The following is a 26556-nucleotide window of genomic DNA, read 5'->3' on the forward strand; positions in this document are numbered from 1 at the left end:
ACACAATGTAGTGACATTCTGCAAAGAAATGACAAAATGCCAGGCTCTGTATGGCAATAAACATCTCTAAAATAATATCCACCAGTCCCCAGTTTAAGTGATTGTCAGCCATCTCTTGGCCTTACACAGCACTGGAATGAAAAGGCAGATCATTATGGATTAAATATTTGTGGAAGTGATTAATACTACAGCACACCACAGCAGCAGATGTCAGTCTATCCCTAGCAAGACACCAGATCTGAGAGTAGCTGCTCTTCTTTTGTTTCTAAGATGGTTTTTTTTCTCCTTGCAGGAGCAGTGAGAGGATGTCAGAGACCCAAGGTATCAGAGAGGCATGATCTCCAATAACTAACTGGCTTGTGTTCCTTCCTCCAGCACTAAGCGAGATTTTATCCTTCATGTCAAACTTCCTCTAATTTATTCTTCTATCTGTCCTCTAGTTTTCCTAGCACTAGTGAGACAACTCATCCATAGCTAAGCAGCTGAGGAAGTGTACTTCCATAAGGTTAATGGCAGTGCAAAACCATGAATTAATCAAGTGAAAGCAATGAAAAGCAGCACAAGCTGAAGCAGCCAGTAAAGTCATAGCCCTTATTTGCCGAAGAGCAAGGAAATTTCCAAACATGGCTAACAAATACCTAATTTTTCAACACTGTTCCTTAAAACTCTATGTACTTCATGTAGCATGTACCATAGGAAATTCTATTTCATTTCAATGCCGCTCTGCAAAATGAGCAGGTGAAGGAAAAGAAGTGGAAGCGCAATTATGGGGACTTCTGCCTCACAAACTTGACACAATAATCATATAATGGGAAAACATATTTTTAACCTCTAACCCAGGATCTCTTGAACTGTAGAGTAACTAAACAATGTCCATCAGTTCTTCCATTTCTCAGATTTTCCATCTTAGGAATTCCTTACCTATTCCACACAATGTAGATGGAATAAGTGTGCATAAACCTTTGAATAAACAACAGAGAGAAGCCTGAGCACTTGGCTTACCTCACTGACCAAATCTCCTGCCTTTTTGGCTTGTTGTATATTAAGACTTCCTTCTGTGATACACCCAGCTCCTTTCATCCACATCAGATCAGCCCTATATCGAAGCTGTAGAGGAAAATGACAGTTATTGGCATGGGGAACACAGGTACACTGTTTGCATGTGAACATGTGCACCCTTTCCAGTTTCAAAGACATTGCAAAGACATTTTAAAAAGTCATAGAGCAAATAAAACAGCGTCCATATGAAACGAGAATTAATGTCAAACTGAAAAAGTCTATAAACGCTCATACTGCTTGTAACAGTTAAGCTGAGTATACATCATCTTACATCACTCTGGAGACCATAGGCCTTCTTTGCCCATTTGGTCTTCATATCTTCTGGAACCACTGTGTATTCATGGAGTCTCTTTCTATAATCTAAGTCACTAGCAAGTGCCTGGGCCTTCTTAGCGTGTCTCAGGTTTATCATATCCATAGGCAGATGGAAATGGGTCTTACTCTCCTCAAAATCTTTCTTGTAGGCAATCTAGAAATAGAAGGAATGAAAACAAGTTGTCTGTATCAGTGTATTGCAAAGCCAAAGCTATCTTAAATCTCCACTCTTCTTTGGGTCCTTACGCAGATTAGGCAAAAAACACATGTAGAAATCAGGTCCTACAAGAGATCCACAAAACAGATGGCAGGATGAATTTTGCAGACTCTAGAGACATCTTCTTTATTACAGTACATCTTACATTTAAACATACTTTTATCTGCTTGAAAGTTTTATGTAGAAGTGTTTATATTGGGGTTTTAATAGGACGTTATTTTCCTGCCCCAAAATAAGGACACCATCAACCCAAAATTCCCTATGAGAACAAAAATACTGTGCAATCATTGCAGATTAACAGGCAGAGAAAGGAAACAAATTTTTGTTAAACGCTTCCAAGAATTTCTTATAATGAAAGCAGTAACAGTGGTAGATTGCATATTGTTGCTGAAAGATTCACAATTATGAAAAACACCTTCTGAGTAAGAGAAATAAATAATTTACCTCACTGCTCATCTTGGCCACCTGCAGAGAGTGCAAAAGTCTTGAATCTTTGGTTCCAATTGCTTTTCCTTTTGTTTTTTCATATTCTTCTTTATATTTAATCTGTGAAAAAAATAGTTTAAGTCAAAGAACATTTCCAATTACCCAAGAGATAAGCAGTATGTTTTTCACTGGTCATTTAGATGGTCAAAATTTACAAAGGCTTAGTCTGATTCTCACTTTGTCACTTCAGATTTCCCAGATTTTCTCAGAAATTCCCAAAAGTGCAAGGTTGGTCCCATTTATGTTGTCTTTAATCTCATTCTTTAAGGCTCACTCCTCTAAGGTGGATATGCTTATAAACTTAAAGTCTTCTGATTAGCTAAATTATCTGGTTCTTAAAGTAAAAGATAAGAAATCAATCATGTAAAAACCAAGCAAGGAATTCAAGATTTGATTTCCTTAATGAGGTGGGATTTCGGAATCACCATCATTGCTGAACACTTTCCAGCTGCGGAAAAGTTTCTTCCTTTTCTGCCTCTCCACAAATTAAGAATAATGAAATAAGTTGTTTAAAAAGAGTTTGTTTGGAAATTTTTTTATACACATGTGTTTATGTTAAAGAAGCAGATTAAAGAAATATGCATTCCCTTTGCAGTGGATGATAACAGTATTTTTGAGGTTATAAACAATTCAAAACACTTAATTTTATTAAGGGAAGATTGAGCCATTATTGTTTTGCAAAATTTGCTTCCTTCTGTACACTTGTATTTAAAAAAATAATTTTCAGAGAGTGAAATTTCATAGCAGAGTCTAAGAAAGTTTCCAACTGTTCATCAGCCATTGAGAAAGATGGACAGCCAAATGCAGGACTCAAAAATCCAGATGAAGTGAGCTAAGCTTTATTTCCCTGTACTATAGAAACTTATATAAAGAATAATTCCTAAGTAATTAAATATAACGTACATCACTGGCAAGATCCCTTGAAGCTTTGGCAGCAAGTAAAGGCAGAGAATCAAGTTTCATTTCAAAGCCCTGGCCCTTACTCTTCTCCCAGCCTTCTTTGTATTTAATCTGAGAAAGGAAAGACAGCAACATGTCACTAACGCATAAACACACAAGATCTTCAAACGAACACGAAAAATACTAAGAGCAAAAGAGAAGTATAAATATGCTCGGTCCACAAACTGGAACCTTCTTAAGTCATAGTTATCATTTTGAGCTAATTAATTGGCCAGGATTGGGTCGAGAATTTTATTCTTGGAGTTTACAGGCACTTTAAACCCCAGGACATGCACCAATAGCTCTCAATTTTAAACAGGCATGGGGGAGGGAAGGTTTTTCAAAAGTGCCTGCGGTTATGTCTACATACACAAATAGTGTAGACCAATAGGAGCTAATCTACAGGGCCGAACAGCTGGTGCTCAGAATCAGACATCACACTACTCATTTCAGGATTTTTCTTCCACCCGCCCCCACCAAACTAGAGCTAGTCAGGTCCCATGCACTGAATGCCTATTTGTAGCTGCAGTTCTTTATGTGAGCTGCTGGAGAGCGTCTTTCAGTTTGGCTTCATTCAAAAGGAATCCAGTTCATGTGCTCTGAGACCACCCCACAATGTGAAGCAAAGCTCAGTGAAGCAACCCTTATGATCAGCAGTTGCTTCAAAAGCACACTCATGAGCCACAATATATCACAAACATAGATGAAATGCATGAGAATCACATGCTTAACTTCTGAAAGTTAATGGAAGTTAAAGTACTACTTGTTTAAGCTCTTTTTCAAGGTTCCACTTGAAATTCCATTAGAGCAGGATCAAGTATGCCTTCATGCATACTATGCATGCACCTAATGAAGTATTCAGGAAGCCTTGATTTCTGGATTTGGCTTTTTGTAGGGTTATATTTACTAATATCTAACAATGAGCATGCATCCCAACACATTATAGCCACAAAGAGTATTGCTCCACAACACTTCACCAATGCAGCTCAAATAAAACTCAGGGGAAGAACACAAGGTATGAATATGCCAGGAAAAACTTGCAATAATGCCAACCCAAAACCATGAAAAATTATGAAACTGGTTCAAAAATAACAGTCACACCAGTAATAAGTATGGAGTTTTTTTCTGGTTTTGCATTTATTTGTCCTGCTGGGCTTTTTTCCCTCCAAAACTATCCACAATAATGGCAGCCTGAAAAATACTTTAAAAATTAAATAGAAGTTAAACTTTTCCTGTAAGTGATTGATTTTAACACCCAGGTCTCTAAGTAAATCACTACATATTGTCATGAATTATGAATAGCAGCCACTCTGGGCTTGATCCAAGTTCACTGAAGTCACTGGGTTTCTTTCCATTGACTTCAGTTGGCTTTGAGTTATTAGAACTGTGCAAATGTTGGTACTTCATACAAATGCTACCTCAGAATCAGTTAATTTTGTGAAGTGAACACTGATTTACTAAACAAATTCAAATCATCTGAAAAGGTCTTGAAAAAGTCTAGTAGTTTCACTGTACTAGAGATTGTATCCCTATCTAGTCTGGTTACCATACCTCATGTTGTTTAATAAAGACCAATGATAAACGCTAAATGCTTCCAGAAACAGTGTCATCATCTTTACATTAATTTCTGTCTATTAACGACATCATGAATACCAATATTTCCACATCGCTTGGCTTACCTCACTGTATAACTCAGCATTGGCTTTTGCCTTGACTAACAGAGGTACATCCTGAGGTAGAGTGTAATTTGTTTTTGTCTTCTCGTACTGGGCTCGGTAGTTCAACTGCCATATATTGAAAAATTCAAAACCAAACACAGTTATTTTTAACTCACTAAAAATATGACCGTTACACCAACTGACTGCTGTTGAATTTCAGGCTATTAGTGCCATATGTTATAGAAACACTCATAGGTATGGCTGACATAAATATGAGGGCAATAAGGCAATTATAACTTTTACCTAGGTACTAGGAAGTATAATAATTATTCCATAAATAGAATAGTTACTGATTATCCATAAGTAGAAAATATATTATTAAAAAACATGCATTAATAGATATACAGAAGATAAATCCCTACAAAGCACACTACTGCAAATCTTAAAAATGGAGGAAAATATTAGATCTACTGGTATGCTTGCCACATTTTTGAAAGTGATTTCATTCAATTTGTATTCTTGTTTTGGTTGTAAATCTGCTGAGGAACTATCAAGAATAAAAACACTTAAGTGCTACAAATGCTATGAAATAAAATTATCTCATAATTCTAATAAACAATGGTGACTAATGATGACAGAACTTACATCACTGAGTTGCTGTGCATTTATTTTGGCTTGAGCAATTTGTGGAGTGCTGGCAACAGAACTGTACTTCAGCTTATCTATGCTTTGCCTGTAGTTTACCTAATTTAAGATAAAATAAAAAAAAGATTTAATAAAGGAAGAAATGTTCAGACTGGAAAATGAGAGATTGAGTAGACAAAGTTTTGTTAACTAATACTCTGGATAAATCATTACTTAAAACATAATAAATTGAGGTGAGGAAAAACACCAGGATCTCTTGGATGAGATCTGAGTTAATGCTCTGAAAATTTCCTAGTCTGAGGTCACAGTTTTTATTCCACTTTGAAAATGAACTTCATTTATAACCCCTCTCCCTCAAAACCACGAATTCTTAAAAAGATGCAGTTTCAGCTGGTTCCCCAAAGCATTCCTAAAAAACTGATATTCTTAACCATCACTTAGAATATTTTTATCTTTATCAGACTATTTTCATAAAGGAACATTGTAACTGTCTGTTAAGAGGTCTGTCCAGTTTAATGCTGTGCAGAGCAAATGAACTCTCTTACACTTTGTCTTTACTGAGTTTATTTTTATTCACTTTACTGAGTGAATTTCCCTGTGTGGTAAGAGTTTTATGTGGATGATGAGAGAAGAAAAATATATATTTATGGTACAAAAAAAAGTCATTTTAATGTCAACCATTGATAGGATTGGAGGCCACTAAATTCCTAACACATTAACATGGTACCAGCAATAATAAGCTATAAAATAAATATATTAAATCCCAAAATTATGCAAGATAAAAAATCATGGAGAAGCTTTCTTTCAAACCTGTTGCTGCCAAAGGACTCAGTGCTACACTGCAGGACACAATTATTATTCTCTGTAGGCCTTAATTAACATTCACTGTAGTTAATCACCACTTTGCAAACATTGCAAATCACATTGATTAAACCTAGTTTCTTAAGAACACTTTTTTCCAGTAAAGTGGAGTATATTTCTAGAGACTTTGAGCTACTGAAACTATTTTAATGCGAACCTTCTTATCTCAGGTATCCTAATGTAAACTTGTTCTTTCTGCCATAATGACAAAAACTAGGAAAAAAGGCCTGAATTATCTCACAGGTCCAACGTGATCAAGGTACTTAAAACAGTTCATTTGCTTCTTTACAGAGACAGCGAGAATTTTAATTCCACAGAAAGGGATCATTTCTTTTTAACTGAAACTGTGTATTTACTGCTACTTGTGATTGCTTAGTGTGTGAGAGTTGTATTCTTAAAGAGTTCAAAGTAAGCCTGTTGGTTATCATGAGCAGACGAGTCCTGGGCCTGTTTCAAACGACTAGATGATGATCATGACTAGTGCAACTGAGTCTCTGTGGCCAACTGATTTACGTGCTCCAAACACAGATGCTGACTATGAGTTGTAGAGCCACAGGTAGTGCTGAAATGTTTAGAGTGGGTAGAACTAATTTGTACATTTTGGACATGAATTCATGCTTACTTTGAACTCTTTAAGATTACAATTCTCACACACTAAGCAATCAAACACTGAACTTTACTTCTTTAGGCTTTTTCAAAGACAAATCTGAAATTACTGCTGAAGAGGCAATAGCGCAGCTTACAGTTGAAATATATCAAGTACTTCCGCAAAACATCAGGGTTCTCAATTCTACCTCTTCATGCTACCACCTTTTTCTTGGAAGAGGTATTTAGGTCCAGATAAATCTCATATAATGTTAATGCCCTCTCTAAGGCATTTTGCCCCTGGTTTCTTGCAATTTCAATGGAAAGACAGGTTATATACATATTAGGTAGTCAGAAATGCCCTGCAGAGGTGCTGCTCTCTTCCTGTTGATTTTATAACTAATGCCTGGTGACTGTGCTCCTAACTAAGGCACAGGTTAAGTTCCCAATGATCAGATGAGATCAATCAAGCCTTTAATGCTTGTGAGAGGTGACAGTGTGGTATCCTCTACAGTCTGACGTCCTCCATTTATCTGTAGAGCACATATAACCACAGCAGTACACAAATTTCTTCACATTGTCCCATCAGTAACTCAACCCCAAGCACAGAGGGCACCTCTCCCGCACCAACCACAGGCATAAGGAAGGTTATGTGACCAATTAGTTCCCCTTCAAAGGCGAACATCTATCTTCAGGGAATTCACAAATGATGAGAAGCCTGTTTAAGTCTCCCTGTCTTTTCAGTGCTTGATGCTGCTGTTGAAGCTGCGCAGGATGGTGAGATGTTTTGCAACACAGACTAGAGATATGGCAGAACTCACTCATTTCACAACTGTACAATCTGTGCTGAACTGAAGCCAATGACAGGAGGCGGCAGCACTTTCTATTCCTCTGAGCCCTCTTGACTTCCCGCCCTTTTTTGCTTTAACTTTGTTATCACTAGCTGTTTGCTCCCATGATTAAATCATCATTTGACACATGCAATCTATCACAATCTCTCCTACAGAGAGATGATGAGCCATGCAAGTCATAGGAAAAAAAAACCATAAAATTATTTACATCTTTCAAAGGGACCAACTTCCTTGTTGTCTGATATGAAGGAGTGAGAGTAGCTGGGTAATTGTAGTCTACACCGTCATGTTTGTAATCAGATTTATAGGCTATCTGAAACACAGGGAGAACAAAAAAAAAAAAAATCATTCTTTTTTTTTAAGCTGTCAGTTGTTTGAATAATTATCAGTCAAGAGGAAAGGAGAAACAATAATATTAATATTAAATGCAGGAAACAAAGTAAGTTCAATGTCATAAGTGACAAAGAAAATGAAATTATTTGCATAGTTTAGCCACTAATTGATTCTTTTTCAGCTCCTCAATTAATCCAATGCCAACAGTGGAAGCATTAACTTAACTTCCACCTATGACACATCTCTTTTATCTTTCTGCTTAGTTCTCAAGCTTCTTACAGATTTGTAAATAATGTACTTGAAGGAACGGTATGTAACGAAATAGCTTCTTGACTAACACAGTAAATTAAATTGGAATCCAGAAATCTTCCTTAAAGACTGTTTTTTCAGCAAAGGTCTGACCCTGGGGGTGATGGCAAGCAACCTTCAGCATCCTACTGATGTCAAAGAAAACTGAAGGAGCTCAGTATGTTGCCAGATCACTGAATTTGCTTATTTTAACTTCTTCCACACAGTGAGCTATAAATCAGTACAAAAGGGTTTCCAGAATTTCCCCTCTTCTCAACATATTATCCTTCAGACCCCCAGTACAATATGATCTAAAGTTTTCTATTAACTTAGTTCTGGAAAAACTTAAAGACAAGTAAGCAACAACCATACAAGTGTGATTAAAAAAGACTTACGTTGCTTGCCAAGCTGCCAACTTTCATGGCATGTAGCATTCGCTTGTCCATGCCGATACCTACATAATGACCTTTCATCTGGTTCTGGTAGGTTTCTTTGTATTTAAGCTGTACAAAAAAAAGCAAAAATACTCTGAGAAAATATATTTAGTTTTTCTATGAGTTTCCACATGTTACAGCAGTGAGACAAATTATTACAGCTGTGGTCTACTAGTGTTGCACCACTACAGAAACTCATGAGTCCACAACAACCTTGGTGCTTTAAAAAAGAAAAACTAAAACCCTCTGTGAGTTTCCTATTTTAAAAGATGTCATTCCCATATTCTTCAGATCATCTGGATGCCACATAAAGGAGATACCTCCTCATTCTATTGCTGCATATTATTTAATCAGAAATAAATATTAGAACAAAGTTGCAGAGAAGCATTATTTGTACATAAACAAATTAACATATAACCATCTACCTAAACTGGACTGTTTTGGTGCAGCTTTCACCAAGCCCAGAGTAGGGAGTTTTACAATAAGATAAATTAACCACTCTTCCATCTCATCTGTATGGCAAAAGAATTACTCCTCCTGGATTTCAGAGAACGATAGCAAGCAATATAAAGCAAAATTATACTTCAGTATCATGAGATACAAGCAGTATCGTTATTAATATTGATTCCTTTCATGCAGTAAACATGTTCCTCTCTGACATTAACTCTGGTAAAGTATCTTTTGCCTACCTTTCCAGTCAGGAAATGGACATACACAATGAAACAAGTAATAATTATGATAGATAACAGTAACAACTGCCAGCTACTTGTATAGATTAGCAGTCCGTTGTAAGTTACCTCTCTTCCAAATACCACAATAGTTCTTTTCATAATTCTTTATAAAATGAGCCCCACTGATCTGTAAGGACAGACTAGGATAGGTGCTGTACAGACATGGGTTAAAATCAGTTATAATCAAATTCCCAGTGCACGCTTATCTGAAACACACACACAGATGACTGCGATTCCAGTAAGCAAGCCACACATGAGGTACTGAAAACTTACATCACTGGTGAATTTTGAGATCTTGCTCACATTCTTGAATTGCGGAGTATCACAGTAGTTCATGCTGTAGCCTCTGTTGTTTCCGAGATCCTTCTTATACTCTACCTTAGTGACAAAAATGCACAAGGGAAAAATATGCTAAAACTTTAACCTGCTCTGTCAAGTTCCTCCACACACTTTTTATTAGCCAGACCCACAGCTTTCATCGGATGGCATATGATGAAAGATGAAGATCATATGAAGATGATTTTCTTATACTCAGCTCTCATTTTATAGGCAAAAGAAATGCAATCAATTTTATCCATTTGGACCTCAGCAAAGTGTATGAGACAGTGCCATGGGGAAAATTATTAACAAAAACAAAGATCTGTGAAGGAATTTTAAGGTGAGTGTGGAGCAAATGAAAGCAGAAAAAGCAATGGGTGTTTTTCAACACAAGGATTGAACAGGGGGAAGTTTACCAGCAGAATTCTTCAGAGTAAGTTTAAATACAGAATTGGTTTAGTATTTTCATTAAGTACCTTTGCTCTGAAGTAGGAATGTTGGAGGTGATATTAAAACCGGGTAATAGAAATGGGACTAAATTCAGCAATGTAGAGGTTAATATATGTAGGGAGTAGTCATAAAAAATTCAGCTATAGGAGCACATCACCTGGAAAGGCTAAGAAAGAGAAAACTGTTCATATGTAGGCTGACCACAGAAAGATGGAGAGATGGCAAAGTAACACAGCCATGAAAAAGGCAAATGCAGTCCAAGGCAAGAGGAGACTTTTGAGCAAGCACTGGGAATTGCGCGTGCTATGTACCAGGTTCCAGCAAGACCTCATCAAGAACTTATGTACTCTTACAGTCATTCCTGTTTAAGGAACATGCACTCAGCCTGTAACAGCTGCAGTGAAAGACTGTGAGAGATGAGAAGAATTTGGCTTGCTTAGTCTGGGAAAACAAAGTCAGAGAGAAGAAAATTATACCCGTTTGTAAACATTTCAGAAAGGTAATCATGCAAGGAGAAGAACTTTTTAAACTAAAGGGCAATGTTGGCACAAAACGCAATAGTAATAAAGTGGACAGGAATAAATGTAGGCTAGAAATTAGAAGAAGAGGATTACACAATACTGTGCCGAAAGAGCAGGAGGCAGGAATCATTGGCCCAGGAGGCCCCTTCCAGTCCTACTTCCAAGGGTTTTTCATTATTGAAGGTTTTATACCTTGACATCTCAAGAGTATAAGTTTTTAAACTGCCATGGGGAAGCTCTAGAAACTCACATTTATTAATAGCTTTATAGCTGATATGACACTATAAATAAATTAATAATTCAGAATCTACTGAGAATTCCGTAGCAATCTTCCCTTGCCAAGCAGAAGAAGCATGCATTATGAGTAACTCACAGACTTTCACGTGATGGAAGAAAACAGAAACCTACATTAACAGAATGGCACAAATATTGGCCCTGCTGGTGTTCCTTTTTAATTATCACTAGAACCTTCTTTGAAACACTCTAAGTTACACAGCCAAGTCATGCTAAAGCATTTATGATGATAACTTCACAGCACATTAACAGCACAATTCAGGGTTTTTTTTAGATTTCTATTCTTCATGTGGCTGGAATTAGAATTACTCTTCTGGGGTTAATTTCCCATACTTTCATACAGATCATTGGAAGTTCCAGATAACAGCACTGAAGATCTGTTCTTGCACCTTTCTCTCCAGATGTTGTGCTATACACAGATAATTTTTGTTACATACAGGGCAATAAGAACAACAGCGTTTTATATTTGTAGTCCTTACCCATCAGACACAAATGTTTGTATGAGCTGCTCTCAGACTTGTTAACGGACTGATTCAACCCCTTACCTCACTGACAAGCTTGTTAACACTTTGGGCTTGTTTAAGGACTAAGTTGTCTTCAGCCGTTAGGGAGTGAAAGTGAGCTGCACCTTTCATCTTGGAAAGATCTTTCTTGTATTTTATCTGAAAAGAAGTAGGGAAAATTATAAAATAGATGTCTACCTTTTCAGCATTGCTATTTAGACTGCCTTCATGAGTTGGGATAAGATTTTTCCTATTCTTGCTTTAATAAGCAAATAGAACTTGCTAAGTTGAAACACTGCAAGTTGTTACTTCCTGAAATAAACCACATAAAAAATCATAGCCCTAACAATCCCTGCCAAGCCACTTCACTAGACAACACTTTTTTTAATCCATTTTTTACATAGATTGAACAGCACTGGTTGTTGTTCACAGCTTGAACAGATAACTAGCAGATTCTTGGCTAGTGACTGGATGGAGCTTGTGTGCTCTTCTATTACTGAAGTTAATTCTCAGTACTTTAATTTTAGACTTCTAGTCAGAGAATTAAAGATAGCCATCAAGTGCTCTGCAAACTTTTCCTTTTGCAGAAACCAGCTTTTTGAGAAAGATATATATTTTTGCACTTATAATGTTTTAAGACAATGATATTTCTCTACCAAATCAATACTGAAATAAGGGATCTGTTAATTTTGTTTAGACATCAGGTTATTGACTTAAATTGAGGATGGGTGAAAAGAGATAATACTTATATTGGCCCTTTGTCCAGAAAAAATCCTGTTGAGAATACATTTCAATATTTCTTGCATACAAGGAGATGCTTATATTCGTCTTATGTTACTGCTTTAAAAATCAGATTCATAATATTAAAAAACCCCAACATATTATTTGAAATTTGCTGAAGTGTGAAGTGTTTTTTATTTTATTTTCCAAGTCTGCACACAGATTCTCAGGCTTTCAAGATACAAAGCAGCTTGGTAAGTACCCTACTTTGTTAAGGTTACTGCCATGAACCAACGCTTCTCCTTGCTCCAGGTATTACAAATTAATAAGGAAATTGCTGACCATTTGCATTTTGAAAACCTATGAAATTGCCATCTTTATCTGGAAAGGTTAAATATTTCAGGTTTAAACAGGGAATCACTGATTTTGTCATCAAAATAGGGATTGGTCACAGAAGGTTTTGGGTTTTTTATATTCTCTCAGTCATAAGCTCAGGTAACAGAATATGACTGATCCTTTCACTCTAGTTTACTGCTAATGTCTAGTCCAGGCTAGTACAAGCTGAACGACTCAACCATCTGTTAGCTCCTCAGAAAACAGGCTGAGCCCATCAGCTCAGATGGCCCCATGGAGGACAGGTTTGCAAAGGTGGTCACTCACAGGAACCCTTCACAGCAGCCACAGGGTAGTGACCTACAGACTGACCCATTTTTTGTCACTACTAGAAACGGTCTCCTCAAATAGAACTGAGGATCTTTAATCAACAGGCTGCATGCAAGGATCACACATCACCACCTTTTTTGCTGATTCTTTAGTTTACCACCCAAAACTAAAAATCCCCAGCCTAAAAACAAGCTCAGTCTTGTGAAGTGACAGTGTCGTACTCTATGGTTTCTTTTCCTCCATATAACTTGCTTTGTGCTAGAGGCATGATACTTCAAAATATCAAAACCAGTTCAGCTTATTTGTCCTCCATTTATTCACTACTGGGAATACCACAGTAGTCCACAGGATGATTAAGGCAGTTGAAGGTTTCATTAATAATACAGGTGCAGATTTGCCAGGAGGGTTAACCTAACAGTAGGGATCCCCATTAGTTGCTACATCCATCTCCTCCTTCATGCAAGTTGGAGCTGTGCCCCCTTCTATTAATGGATATTATTAATCCCCTGAGCCATCCAGTTCCCAGCAATGCAGTGAAATGTCACAGTTGTTTATTTCTCAAGTGTAATTTTAGCATTCTCCTCCTAGGCACTGCTCTGACAAACTGCTGGCTTTAATTGTTTATGATTTGTATTGATTCAGGTTTCATACTTACATCACTTGCTAATTCATTTGCTTTCTTGGCATTTTGATAAGCTGGAGTGATCATAGCAGGAAAGCTTCCTTTCCCTCTGCGTTCTTCATACTCATCCATATAATCCTGAAGAAAATTCAGAGTTTACTCATCATACATGAGCAGGTGGGCCTTGGGTGATTTCACAAAGCCCTATAGTCCTCGTTAGTAGGAAAGTTCATTGCTTCATTGTATTTTTTTTTATGAAAAAGAGAATAAAATGACCAACTGTAAGAATAAAATCACTCATTAAATTAATTGTGCCTGTAAAATTACTTGTGTTGCATTGCAAGAGAAATTTAGGTAGCAATTAGCTACGGTCAAGATAGTATTCAAGTATACAATGATATACATACTTCTAATCTCACCTCAGTTCTTACAGATATGATATCTGCTAGCCCCTCTCTTTGTCAATATATGATTCCCTGGAAAACTATAAAAATATCTAATGGTTTGGGCAGCCAGGAGATTTGCTTAAACTTTCCAAGTTTAGCATAGGGTTAACCTTCCTCTGTGACGTGACAGAATTCTCTTGATGTCTCCATGGCCATTTCTCACATCATAACTGACCAAAAATAATATTTCTCTAGTGCAGTGATATATTCTGAAGAGGGATTCATTAATGAAGTAGAAATATCTAGATATTAAAGTGGTACAATCCTTAGGGAACAAAATCACAAAATTCCATTTGCTGGATTTAGAAAAACAATTGTTGCAGAATTAATACTCTAAAATCTATCTATAGATAAGTTTATGTGTAAATGTTTGACAATTTGAAAAGTCTTTTGATAATTTAATAACAAAAAACTGGAGCTTTCTTTAAAATGGTAATACACAATGACCATCCCAAAGCTTTCTATGGCAAGATCTGGGGAGAATATGCTAAGTATACAAACAAGTAAGATACAGTTTCATGTGTCTTCTCTGTAATATTTTGTAAATCCTTTGTAGTAAAGAGCCAGTTTAAGTGAAAAAAGAATGTGTGGCATGTCAAGAATGTCACGGAGAGCACAGATAGAAAGGACTATAAATATTTGGGGTATCTCTCTTGTGACTTCTCAATGCAAAACAATCCATTGTAGATCATTTTGTGCACCATCAATGTCACATGGTAAGATAGGTTATATCATAAGTTTGTGGACAATATAATGTAGTTATAGTTATTGCATCTAAATTATTCTATAAACAGACACAGAAAATAAAAAATATCCTTGAATAATCAGCTGAGTTAGTTTTTTAAAATGCCATTCATGAGTCTGAATTCTTGAGACTAACTTGCCATTTTCTTTCTCTTCTAACTTTCTCAAATACATTTTTATATCATTTCTAAAATTGCTCATATTACAAACCAGTATTTTCAAAGTCCCAGATAATTAATTTTAGCCACTTCTAAGATTTTTAAACATGAACAAAACAGGTGTTCAGCACACAGGAATTTTAAATTGTCTCATGTTATATATATATATATATATATCTGTATGATGTACCCTCACGACCTCGACAGTTAGAAATCTAATCCCTTCACCCATGTTAAGTCATGCTTCACTCAGAAAGATCCATTAATTTCAGTGACTCTATTTTATTTGAATAAAAATATCAGAATCCAATCTATGAAGATTAAAACTCAAATTAAATTTGAAGTCTGTGACTGAAGTTTCAAAGATACTTTCAAAGAAAAAAAGCTTAAATTAATTCTAAAGATAGCAGCATTCCAATGCTTGAAAATGCAATTAGCACTTTTTCAAATTCACTTTATTTGTTTATTCTTACTAAAACTTGTAGTAGTTCAAAAGACAGAAACTAACTGAAGGCTTCATCATTACATATTCTAAACTTATATTCCTCAAGGATGGTTTGCTTTTCACACACTACAACATGTAGGTTTGAACAGAAGAAGTGAAGAAACGTAAAATTCCCAATGTCTTAGGACAATATATTCCCTGTTCCTTCATTTCTCCAAAGTAGAACGTAGGAAGTAGAAACAGTAAAAAGGTCTCATGAGGAGCTAGGATGAAAAACCTAAGACTAACCATACAGTTTTGTTTATACAAAACCACTATTCAATTCCTTTCAAATTCCCTTTAGCTGTATTCAGTTCTATTTAGCTGCACTATTTCCCTAACTTAATTGGAATAGAACTTTGGATGCGTTTTGGGAGACCACAAAAATAATTGCATTACCTTAAAAATGAAATAAAAGCCTCTTTGGTTCCACAAATGCAGAACTACAACTTGTCAAGCTTACAATATCACTTTTGTAGAAGAGTTGAAATCTAAGAGATCATGCATGATCTTCAGTGCCACTTGCACATATTTAGAGCTGCAAAGCTTCTAAGATTTCTAAAAATACTGGCAGGGAAAAGATGCTTAACTATCTACTGACTTTCTACCATATCATAGCCCTTTCATGTTTTCTTCTAACTGAATTTACATTTTCTTTCTCAAGGAATGGGAAAGTTTCCACAAGTAAACAAATTTCAGTGTGATACATAAGAGCACTGCAACAGAAATGTATAGTGCATACATGTACACAGATAAAATTTGCCAAGGTAAGGCTTACTTTTTGGAATGACCCTACCATAAAGATCATGCAGTGACAGTGCATGTACCTTGTAGTCTCATTTTGCAAGTGCCAATACCAAATATATTACACATTCAGAGCATGGTGCTGTTGCACACCATCTTTCCCTTTGAGACCTTGCTTTCTCATACAGGAAAGCAAAGTGAAAATAGGTCTCACTGCAGTTTCTAAAGCCTTCAGCAATCAGCCATAGTAATGATTAACATCAGCATGGATATCTCTCGGATGTTGCATACCTGGCCATATTGATCTACATTTTCTCTTGCAAAAGTAACATCTGTTCCAGCTGTATGGCTGGCTTTTCCCTTGATCTCTTTTTCATATCTTTGATGATACTTTACCTAACAGGAAAAAAGAAAAGGAAAAGAATCATCTGGATGAGTTTAGTCTGGTACACAGATGCTGCATAATAAATAATAATCAATGACACGCACATGTTAATAATAAAAGATTGTCAAAATTCCCATTGCCACCAATCTACAGAAGTCAAATATGCCACTTGAAGATATGAAAACAAAAATAGTGGTGTACTTTTTAATAATGCAGTAGGAACATGGGACTTGCCAGTTCAACCCAGACCATTAGTTCAGCGTGTTCAGTACCCCCTGCTTGTCAGTGGCTAATCCCTGATGCTCCAGCAGGTTAAAAAATACAACTGATTGTAATGTAAATTCATGGTTACCAAGAGCACTTTTTTTACCACAGGGTCATCTGAACACCATTAATAAATGGGCTTGTTTCTGAAAGATGCTGATATCCCCAATGATCAAGGGAATTTTAGGCAATCAACCTTCAAGTTTAGACCAAGATTTACACTACCTTTGCTGAAGTCAAAATAATGCCTATAACCTGATGCTGCCCTTTAATCACCATGTGTGTTTGCTGACACAAATGAAGGGTTTTCCACAGATCAAAGGCAAACAAAAACATTTAAATGTTTTAGAGTCAGTTGCTTTCGCCTTCAAAATTACAGATCTCTTCTTATTTTCCTCAATGACTCTCAATAATGTTTTCAATTCACTTCCATTGAGTTATCACAATATGTTATCTTCTCCAACAAAAAGAGCTTTCCTTTCAGTCTCCAATGACAAAACACAATTAACTGTACATTTTGAAGCAATACTAATGTTCCGTTACAATGCTTTTTAAAGAATACAGGAGTGTTGTGGTTTTGTTATGTTTGGAGAGGAAAAGAAAGCCAATAAAGATCAGTACACCAAGGAGTTTAAAAAAAAAAAAAACAAGAGTAAGGAGTGTAAAATGAGTGGAATAGAAAGTTATATTTTATAAATCTATATCTATGTCAAATGCATGCATTTGTGTGTGTGTACGTGTGTGTGTATATACTTTATGTATATAATTGCTATTCAAGAAGCTGCTTCCATAAAAGCCTCATCCTGCAACAGCACAATAGAAGGAATAGGAGAATGAACTATAAGGACCCACTGGGAACATGGAAAGTCATGGCACAGCAGAGCTCTGCAAACACAGCCCTCTCCTGATACAAGGTTACCGAGAAATATTGTGGCTGTGTAAATTTAGAGCTGCACTTCAGCCCCTCTAACTCATACTGGGATGGGCAGAATGAAATCAAAGACCTCCAGCTGACTCCTCGTCTTCCTTCTCAGTTGGAGGCAACAGAAGGTTGGGTAAAGGGGACACTTTTGCCCACAAAAATCCACAGTGTTGATTCACAAATAAAATGCCTAATCTTCTCTCAAAAAAAACCCCTCAACTTTGTCCCTGCAAAAGACAATCACTTGAAAATCTGTGTATAAAGTGCACTGCTAGCATAACTCCACAATGCTCAATTTCCGCCGGTAAACATTTTAATCCAAAATTTGTGTGAGAATTAATTCTTTTCTTCCCAAAAAGAGACTTTGCTTTAGACACTTACATCACTGGCTAATTCATTCGCTCTCTTGGCTATTTGATAAGCTGGAGTGATCATAGCAGGAAAGCTGCCTTTCCCTTTCCGTTCTTCAAAGTCTTCTGTGTATTTCAACTGTAAAAATACAAGACAATTCAGGAGCAATTAGATCAAATGTATCTTAATCACACACATAATCAATTCTTAAAGTTGCAAAGTCAGGCGTTCGACGGCTGTCATCTGCCAAAAGGATGACAAACCATGAAGTCTGAATCTACCTCCTTTGTGTCTATGCTTTACAATGTAATCTTTAACCATGTGATCGTGTATCTTCTGCAGGACCTCTGTGTCTCATTCAGCGTATAGGATGGATCACAGTCGTTTAAAGAAAATACTAAAGTTGACTGCACAATGCCTGCTCTATTAATATTAGAGTCAGGCAGCTTCCTTCTTTACTTTGCATGGCAGCCAGTTGCTGGGTATAGAACAGACTAGTTCTCTGCCTTTTGGTTCTCTGCCACTAGTTCTCTGCTCTTGGACTAGCTCTGCCTCAGCTAGTCCCTAAAATGGCCTAGAACTGAATATGGTCTTTATAACTCTAAGTATTAAATACTTAACGGTAAAATGTATCAAGAATATTTTAAGGCAATAGATATTTCAAGAGTCTGCCTTTCAAATATTATTTTTTTATTTTTCTTTATGTTCATATTTTTAAGTGATTTATAAATGTCCTAAGAGCAACTTGCTCTTAGGAGTCAAAAACAGGTCAGTCTATTTTGTTTCACTTACATCACTTGAAAGCTGTCCTCCAACCTTTGCATGAAGTATATCTGGAGTGTCTACAACAGAGGTGAACTTCGAAACTCTCTCTTCATGTCCCCGCTTATATTCTACCTGAGGGAGAAAACATGTAAAATACATATTACAAACAATAAGCAGCAAATATGCATTCCCTGTCAAACGGAAGGCTTCAAGACAAAATGAGCAACAGCAGTCATGACACTCCCCGCTGTACAGTCAAGCTATCAGTATATTTAATGCCCAATTTCCTTCAAGTGAATGCCAGAAGCAGACAGAAATGGACCCAGATAATAAAATTTTCAAATTATACTAGATTTATGTGAGCCATACATTTGATTAAAATATTATGAGAATAGTCATTCATAGCCCAAAACACTCAGATCATACTGCAACGACAATGCAGACAGTATGTAATACTTTAAAATAATTTCTACAGGATTTATTTTTACTTTATCTTTTTCAGTTGAATTGTTATTTTTATAAATAAGCAATTTTCTGTGCATATATTTAAAGTGGCTTGTATATGAATTAAATTCAATATTACAGTATTTTAATTCAATATTATGGTATTTAACTTCAAATAATAAAGAAAGCTAAAACGTCAGATGGAAATAAATAGATTAATAAAGCCATAAAGTGAAAATAAAGGTAATGAATTAAACAAACACTGTAGAGTGATTCACAATCAGGCTGTGATAAATTACAGCAAAAGTTGCCACATCTTTCAGGAAATACCTATATTGCCATTTATCCTATATGGTTGTCTTCCCAAGCCAAGTAGTTTGTTAACCCTGTTTCCTGCATCATGTTAAAGTTTTCTCGCTTTGTAGAATTAACACTACAACAACTATTCATCACAGAACCTACCGTCTAAAGTGAATGGCCTAAACCCAAGATTCTCCAAATTCAGAAGTCTAACATACAATTAAAAAACCTGCGACTTACATTACTGCTTAGTTGGGTGGCCCTCTTAGCAACCTGATAACCTGGAGTGATCATAGCAGGAAAGCTGCCTTTGCCTCTCCGTGGCTCGTATTCTTCTGTATATTGAAACTAGAAAATGAACATTTTTTGTGTTGTTACAGAAGAACCCACTGCAGTTTAATATGATTCCTCTTTTAATGCCTGCTTCCTAAAGGTATGTATCACTTTATTTAAAAGTAAACAAATTAAATAACTTACACAAGAAATTAAAGAACTTGCACCTTAGAAGTTTGTTAGGTAGAAATATCTCCTATATGCAACAGAAAACATTCCCCATTCATATAAATTATGTTGACTGAGTCACTAACCCATTGTATGGGCATAGACAATCAGTCATAATTCAGAAGTGATTTTCATCAGTCACGGAAATACAGTCAATGAAAGGTCTACTCTATGGAAAATAAGACACGTTTTCCATCATGAGTTCTGCTCTACCGAGGGAAATACCACTGCCTGCCAGATCAGGATATAATCAAGATGACCTCAGATATCATTGGTCAGTAGTTGAAGTGCTTCTCAATTCCATAAATATATAAATGTATGATTTCCAGGATGGGCAATAGCATTGTTATGTGACTTTTATCACTTACATGGTTAAATACTGTTATTGACATAAGTAAACATGTCAGTCTCTCCTTTGGTAACATCTTACCAAAGGTTGGCTTTGATGCACTGATAAGTCTTCAGAATATGATAGCCCATGAAAATAAAGCTATTCCAAACATCAGCCCACTTACATCACTCAGAGTCTTCTGTGCCTGTGTTATCCTGACCATCTCGGGATCTGGGATGGTTCCCGAGTACCATGATTTTCCCGCTTCATAGGCAGCATAGTAAGCATTCTACAAAACAAAAATTAAATAACTACCAATTTTCACCCATATTTTAACACACAAACAGCTGATCTGACAGAAAAAAAGGAAACACACACAATGCTGTGGAAGTGAAATTTACTCTCTGCAGACGTACAGCACAAGGCCTACACTCCACATACCCTCAGAATACCAGGGCAGAGCTTGTATAACAAGAACTGACATCAAGATGTCAGGATCTAGGATCCTGGAGTGAGACTCAAATAATTCCCCCTGGGAATCAGACCACTTGTTGTGAAGCTTCAGTGTCAGTAGAAAGAAGACACATTGAGTATGGCTGCACATGCAGCAGTCCAAACAGCTAACTGTATAGATACACTCTTCCTTCCTCATCTTCTCATTCTTGCACCCTCAGCTATAATCAAGCTCTGATGCCAAGGAGAAGCAATGGCTTTTTTAGCATTGAAATGCTGTGAGTAAAACCCTAACAATCAGGAAAGCCAAGGCTGATCCTTGGTCTTCTGGAGGCTAGTGGTTGGAGACTTGAGGGATATTTCTTACCTGGGTGGCCAGTTGTTGGACTTTATAGGCAGCTTCAATTTCTCTGGACCTTACATCCCATTGAAAGACTGGTTTGAATTGTTCACTCTCTTCTCGATATTTTATCTAAAAAAAAATTGACTTGGTATTAGTAGTTTGTTAGTACAGACTAACACACGCCCCTCTTAGGAGAAGAACGAGAAGAGAGACAAACAAGGTGAACAGTCTCTTAGAGCACAGTGATATGGAGTCTGCATAAACTGCAGCAACAAAAGGAGATGAATGCAAGGCAAAACAACAAAAACAGTGCAATTCCCACCATAACAAATCCACTTGAGTGCCTGCTAGTTTTGGCTGTGCCTTAAACCAATCTACAGGAAGGCTACTTCCAAAAACATCACTGGCCCTACTAGGTGACCCTTCTTGTCTCTCACACACTGACACCATCAGACAGGCGGCTGTTGGGGAAATTGTATCAGGAAATTAGTATGTAGGCTTTTGCTGTGTTAGCTTTTAGCTATGTCAGTTCCTTCATCTGCCTCACTGCAAAAATTAATACCAACACAAAAGAAGCAGAGGAACAATGTGACTGCACAGAACTAATTCTCTGGATGGCAGCATCAACATGACTTGGTTTAAGACAATTTACTGTAGTCATAATGTTTACCTGTGTCTGGGCGTTATATCTCCGATTCTACAGACCAGCCTAGTTTTCAGTGCCAACTAATACTTTCGCACTGAAGACATATTTATATATGGTATGAATGCAGAAACCAAGGGACTATGACAAGCACACCTGATCCACCAAATCTCCCACACCCTACAAGAAAATACCAACCACCATCCGAGAGCCTGCAAAACTCTCCATTTTTTCCTCCTTCTCCCTCTTCAGACAGACACCACTTACAACCTCCTTATATATAAAAAGGCCACATAGTCTGTAGCTCTGTCATGCAAAGACTACATAAGTACTTCCTCCATGCCACCCATTCTTGGAAAAGGAGTCTCCATGGAAGAAAAGATTGGGTTTAGCCCTAAGGTCAAAACTCTACTGTCTAGTCCACACCCAGATTCTACCTAAGATTTTTTTGCTATTATTGGAGCTGCATATCTGTAAAGGAGTAGCATATTAGACTTGAAACCTGGCATGAAGTTGTGAAAGAATAATTTGGTCTTTAGATAATACTTTTTGGGGAAGTAATCTATGAGGATTGAAATCCCCAGGAATTTTTAAGCAGAACACTTAATGTAGCATTAGATGAAAGAACTATTACCTGGTGGGTAATATTTTACTCTCCTATTTCCCTGCACAGTGGCCATGAAGTATCATGACTGTGTAAATGTAAATGACTACTATATTTAGTCCTGGCTCATCATTTTCCTACTGTTAATTTTATCATGACAGCACACAGAAATACAGCTGAAATCACAGCTCTATTATACAACTCACTCTACAGGCGCGAAAAATAACAGTCCCTGTCCTGAAGAGTGCAAAATCTAAACTGGCTGGACAGAAAAATCACTGAACATGTGTACCATTATCCCCATTTTATAAATTAAGTACAGAGGTACAGAGAGATGAATTATTTGTCTGCTTACATAGCCATTCTGTGTAGAGGGAGGGAGCTGAATTTTTATCTCTGCATTTGAGTTGGTGTCTCAACATAAGACTTATGTGAGAACATATATTAGGATTGAAGAAACATTACATTTTTTGCATAAGAAATAATCTTACCTAAAAAACCCCAAAAAACTACAGTAGCAATTGAAACCTTTTCTCAAGTTAGCATTATTTTATACATTTACCAATGAAACGGTTTTCCTACACTTAAAATTTCTACAGCAGTACTCCCTTTAAGTAACTATTGCAGAATCAGCTTCTTTACTACCGTTAGCAATTTTCTCTCTGGAGCAGAACCTCGCTATGTGATTGAAAAGGACAGAAGGTGCTTTAGGTGTAAAAAACAAGGGAAAGTGATCTTTGAGCTATAATTTGTCTGGTGTGTATATTCACATGCACTGGAAGTATCAGAGTGTCAAATCACTGCCTAAAAACAGAAATAGAACCTGCAGTAATCCCAAACTCATTCCTGACCAGATCTGTCATACACAGTTTAAAGTAAGTGTGATAGTCACTGCTGAAATAGTTACTGCCTATGATATTGTAAATCCTGATGCATGAGAGTACTGTACAAAAATGATAAAGAAAAGATACAGTGTCTGATAAAGGCTACTACATGTACATCAACTTTGTACAGCTAATACAGAACATCAAAATGAATGTAGTACCCTATAATCTAAGAAATACAACTTCCTTCTTTTATTTTAATGATGGCTAATCACATTGAAACACATTGGTTTGCTTACTAAATATAGTCATGCAATGAATAGTACTATTTTAGAGTATCAAAAGACATGACATTCAAGAAAATAGTATTACACACAGAATTGAGATAGCTATCAATTATTGGCTGTTTCTGTGTTTCTCATTTCATTAAATTCTTAGAAATACAAGTTTAAAACAAACGTGTCTGGAGGAAAACAATGCAAGACAGAAAAGAATGGCATTTGAAAAGAAAGACGACTTTGAGCACCCCTAGAGGTTTGCCGGGGCACAGCAGCCTTTTAGAGGACAGATGCAGTTAAACGAGGATGGAAAGCTGGTCCATCCTTAACGTTTCAGCAAAACATTTTCAGCAAAACCATGCAAAGCTCCCTGGACTTCGTGTTTTCTCAGAAAAGGGAAATATCATCTCAGGTTTGTCAGAAATACTTGACAAAGTATTTATGAGAACTTTTGCCTACGTCCTACTGAGATAGAATTTATTTTTTGTTTTGTGCCCTTTAGTATCAGTTTCAGACGAGATCATAAAGCAAGTAGGTCACTCTTGTTTCAAATGGCTGTGTAAACCCCCCTGATTTAGTTACTGAGTTTACATAGCTCTGGGCAGTATCTCCCACTGTTTATGCGAATAATGTTTCCATGTAGGTTATCAGATATGGCAAGTGAGAAACTGCTATCCATTTTTCTTTCTGAAAGTAGAAGCAAATTCAGATCTAACCTTTCTTTCTTATGAGTGAATGCATTTTAAAAATTATGGTTCAAACCCCGGCTGAGATCTTACTGCTCTAAAAGAACACAGGAGGGTAAAAAAAGAATACGTATCTACATTATGTAAAGAATACATTTCTAAAACAAGACACGAATATGGTATCAAAATGTAAAACAAAGATAAATACATTTGGCCCTCAAGCTTCTTACCTCACTTACCACTTCCGACAGTTTTTTTGCATTTATATTTATTGGTGTCTCAAATACGCTTGTGAATGCATTGTTTTTTGGATTATGTCTAAAAAAGGAAAGTGTAAAAGGATATTAGGAATGTACCAGACAACCCACCAGAAAGGTTCTTTTTGAGCACTCAAAAACACAATACCAGCCTCCACACCTCTATACATAACTTTTTCCCCACTCATACACAGATCTCAGATTACATTCAAGTTATTATTGTATGGAGTAGGTGCCTAGAGCAAAATTAATTTTAATGATCATCATATCAGTGCTGTGTTTCTAATAACAAAAGAGAATAATAGAATAAAAAACAACTGTCATCTCTCCTTTTTCTGCTGACAAATTTGACAGGAATTGATCATTATAAAATAAAAACTTCCTAGAACAAACCAACTCCAAAATCTGCATTTTATACATTTTCCTGATGATTAGCTCAACCTTGTTAACTCTTAACTGCTGATTTGGAAAGCACTGAATTTTATGGTTCGGTTTATTTTCCTCCCACAATACTGAAATGGAACTTAATTTGGTATCTTTTAACACACTGGACAAATGAGGAAGCTTTATATACAGCAACAAGGGTTTGCCACAATTTGTGATTCACGAAATCCAAAGATATGCACGAAGGCACTAACAATACATAATTTCACATCACACATGGCAGCAGGCTGAGTCCAAATGGTGATCTTCTATTACATTAAAATTACTTGGCATTTTAAACCTTTGCTTTAAAAAAAAGGAAAGGAAACACACTTACGCTTGACAGTAAGGCTTTTTCTCATGGCTAACAAAGTTGTTTACTGTTAACATCATCTTGCATACTTCGCAGTGAAAACAGGCTTTATGCCATGTCTGGAAATACCACAGAACAGAAAGCAAACAGACATGATTTGTATTTCATTATTATTCTGTTGAGTTTTAAATCTCAGTATTGATCCTTAACATTCATTTCACGCATTTGAATTCTTCTTCTTCAAATATATGCCTATTATTAACTCATTTCAGTTCTGAACCCAGTTATGCGTAAAGAATTTTTGGAACTGAGAGATTTGCACTGTGTTAAAAGTGCCAATCTATACATTTATTATAGTCCAAAATAATAAAGAAAGACAACTGACCTGATCTATACAGTTAATCTTCTCAGCAGGGTAAACCCCATAGCCACATCTAGCACACGGCTGCACATTCATCTTGAAATCCACAGAGTGAAAAATATATAGGTTTATACAAAAGGTTCAAAGAGTACGAAAGTGACTTTTTGGCCTGTGCAAGGCACACTCTAGACACTCCAGTCAAGGCCTTTTGCTGTGGTCAATGGCTCCCATTAAAGCTCTGAATTGAAGTCTGCTGCTCCGTTTGCTGACCTTCTGTTTCAAAGTCAGCTGCAGGCTGGCTTTTAAAGCTGCCAGTTAGTAAGAGTGGTTATTTTGGCAACTGTGTCAGTGCGTAAGGGAGGGTAGCAATATCTTTCTCTAAATAGAAGAATGAACTCACAGAAACGAATCATGTCCATGTGAACATTAGAGTCTGATCATTTAGTATTTCAGTTTTGCTGTAAAGCCAGTTGTCATAAGCCCAGGATGAAAAGTACACACAGCAGCAGCAGCAATTCATCATAGTCTCTCCTCACCCTGATATACAGCAAGTGATCTCATGAAGGACTACTCTGTGTTTAGGAACGTCCTCATATTAGAAGGAGGTACCACCAGAGACACAGGCCAGAGATGGGTTTGGAGCTTCCTGGCCCTTTGTTGGATCTAGAAGAGGTTGTCCCAGCCAAGTCATTGTTTTTTCCCTTGGTGCCAGCTCAGTTTCACCTTGTATGTTATGGGCAGCAGAGCAGAGCACAATCATTTCTCATGTCTTTCTGTTTCATCAACCTATCACTCCATCTCCAGGTGTAAGAGGACGCACACTGAAATGGGCAGAGCCTCTTATCTCCAAGAGTTCTAAACATGATGGGTACAAATCCAAACATCTATCTCCTACAGGAAGAACTTCAGAAAGGAACAATTTACTTTTGAATAGAATGAACAAAGCAGCTTTTTAACAGTGTTCACAAAGAGTAGGCTGGCATAGATCAGAATATAAAAATTCCTTAGCCAAATAACGATAAGGAATTATTATGCCTAA

The 26556-nt window shown here is 36.6% G+C and overlaps 1 protein-coding gene across 2 annotated transcripts in view; it reads right to left on the reverse strand.

The window, feature by feature from the left end:
• Positions 1 to 26425, reverse strand: part of NRAP (nebulin related anchoring protein) — a 55238-nt gene extending 28813 nt beyond the window's left edge. Inside the window, exons 1-20 of one of the 2 annotated variants that reach the window (XM_075155098.1) lie at positions 25542 to 26424; positions 25181 to 25275; positions 24394 to 24481; positions 21153 to 21257; positions 20517 to 20621; positions 19741 to 19848; positions 18784 to 18888; positions 18022 to 18129; positions 16361 to 16465; positions 13527 to 13631; positions 11531 to 11647; positions 9676 to 9780; positions 8633 to 8740; positions 7825 to 7929; positions 5320 to 5418; positions 4696 to 4800; positions 2981 to 3088; positions 2036 to 2137; positions 1331 to 1528; positions 1003 to 1107 (exon numbers count right to left, since the gene is read on the reverse strand). In XM_075155098.1, the coding sequence (XP_075011199.1) occupies positions 1003 to 1107; positions 1331 to 1528; positions 2036 to 2137; positions 2981 to 3088; positions 4696 to 4800; positions 5320 to 5418; positions 7825 to 7929; positions 8633 to 8740; positions 9676 to 9780; positions 11531 to 11647; positions 13527 to 13631; positions 16361 to 16465; positions 18022 to 18129; positions 18784 to 18888; positions 19741 to 19848; positions 20517 to 20621; positions 21153 to 21257; positions 24394 to 24481; positions 25181 to 25275; positions 25542 to 25613 (2148 nt within the window). In that variant the 5' untranslated portion in view covers positions 25614 to 26424. Of the gene's footprint in view, positions 1 to 1002; positions 1108 to 1330; positions 1529 to 2035; positions 2138 to 2980; positions 3089 to 4695; positions 4801 to 5319; positions 5419 to 7824; positions 7930 to 8632; positions 8741 to 9675; positions 9781 to 11530; positions 11648 to 13526; positions 13632 to 16360; positions 16466 to 18021; positions 18130 to 18783; positions 18889 to 19740; positions 19849 to 20516; positions 20622 to 21152; positions 21258 to 24393; positions 24482 to 25180; positions 25276 to 25541 lie in introns of both variants that reach the window. The other variant, XM_075155097.1, reaches the window with a different exon arrangement.
• Between the last annotated feature and the right edge of the window lie 131 nt (positions 26426 to 26556).

The sequence above is a fragment of the Calonectris borealis genome, chromosome 7 (assembly GCF_964195595.1).
Source record: "Calonectris borealis chromosome 7, bCalBor7.hap1.2, whole genome shotgun sequence".
NCBI classification, from domain to species: Eukaryota; Metazoa; Chordata; class Aves; order Procellariiformes; family Procellariidae; genus Calonectris; species Calonectris borealis.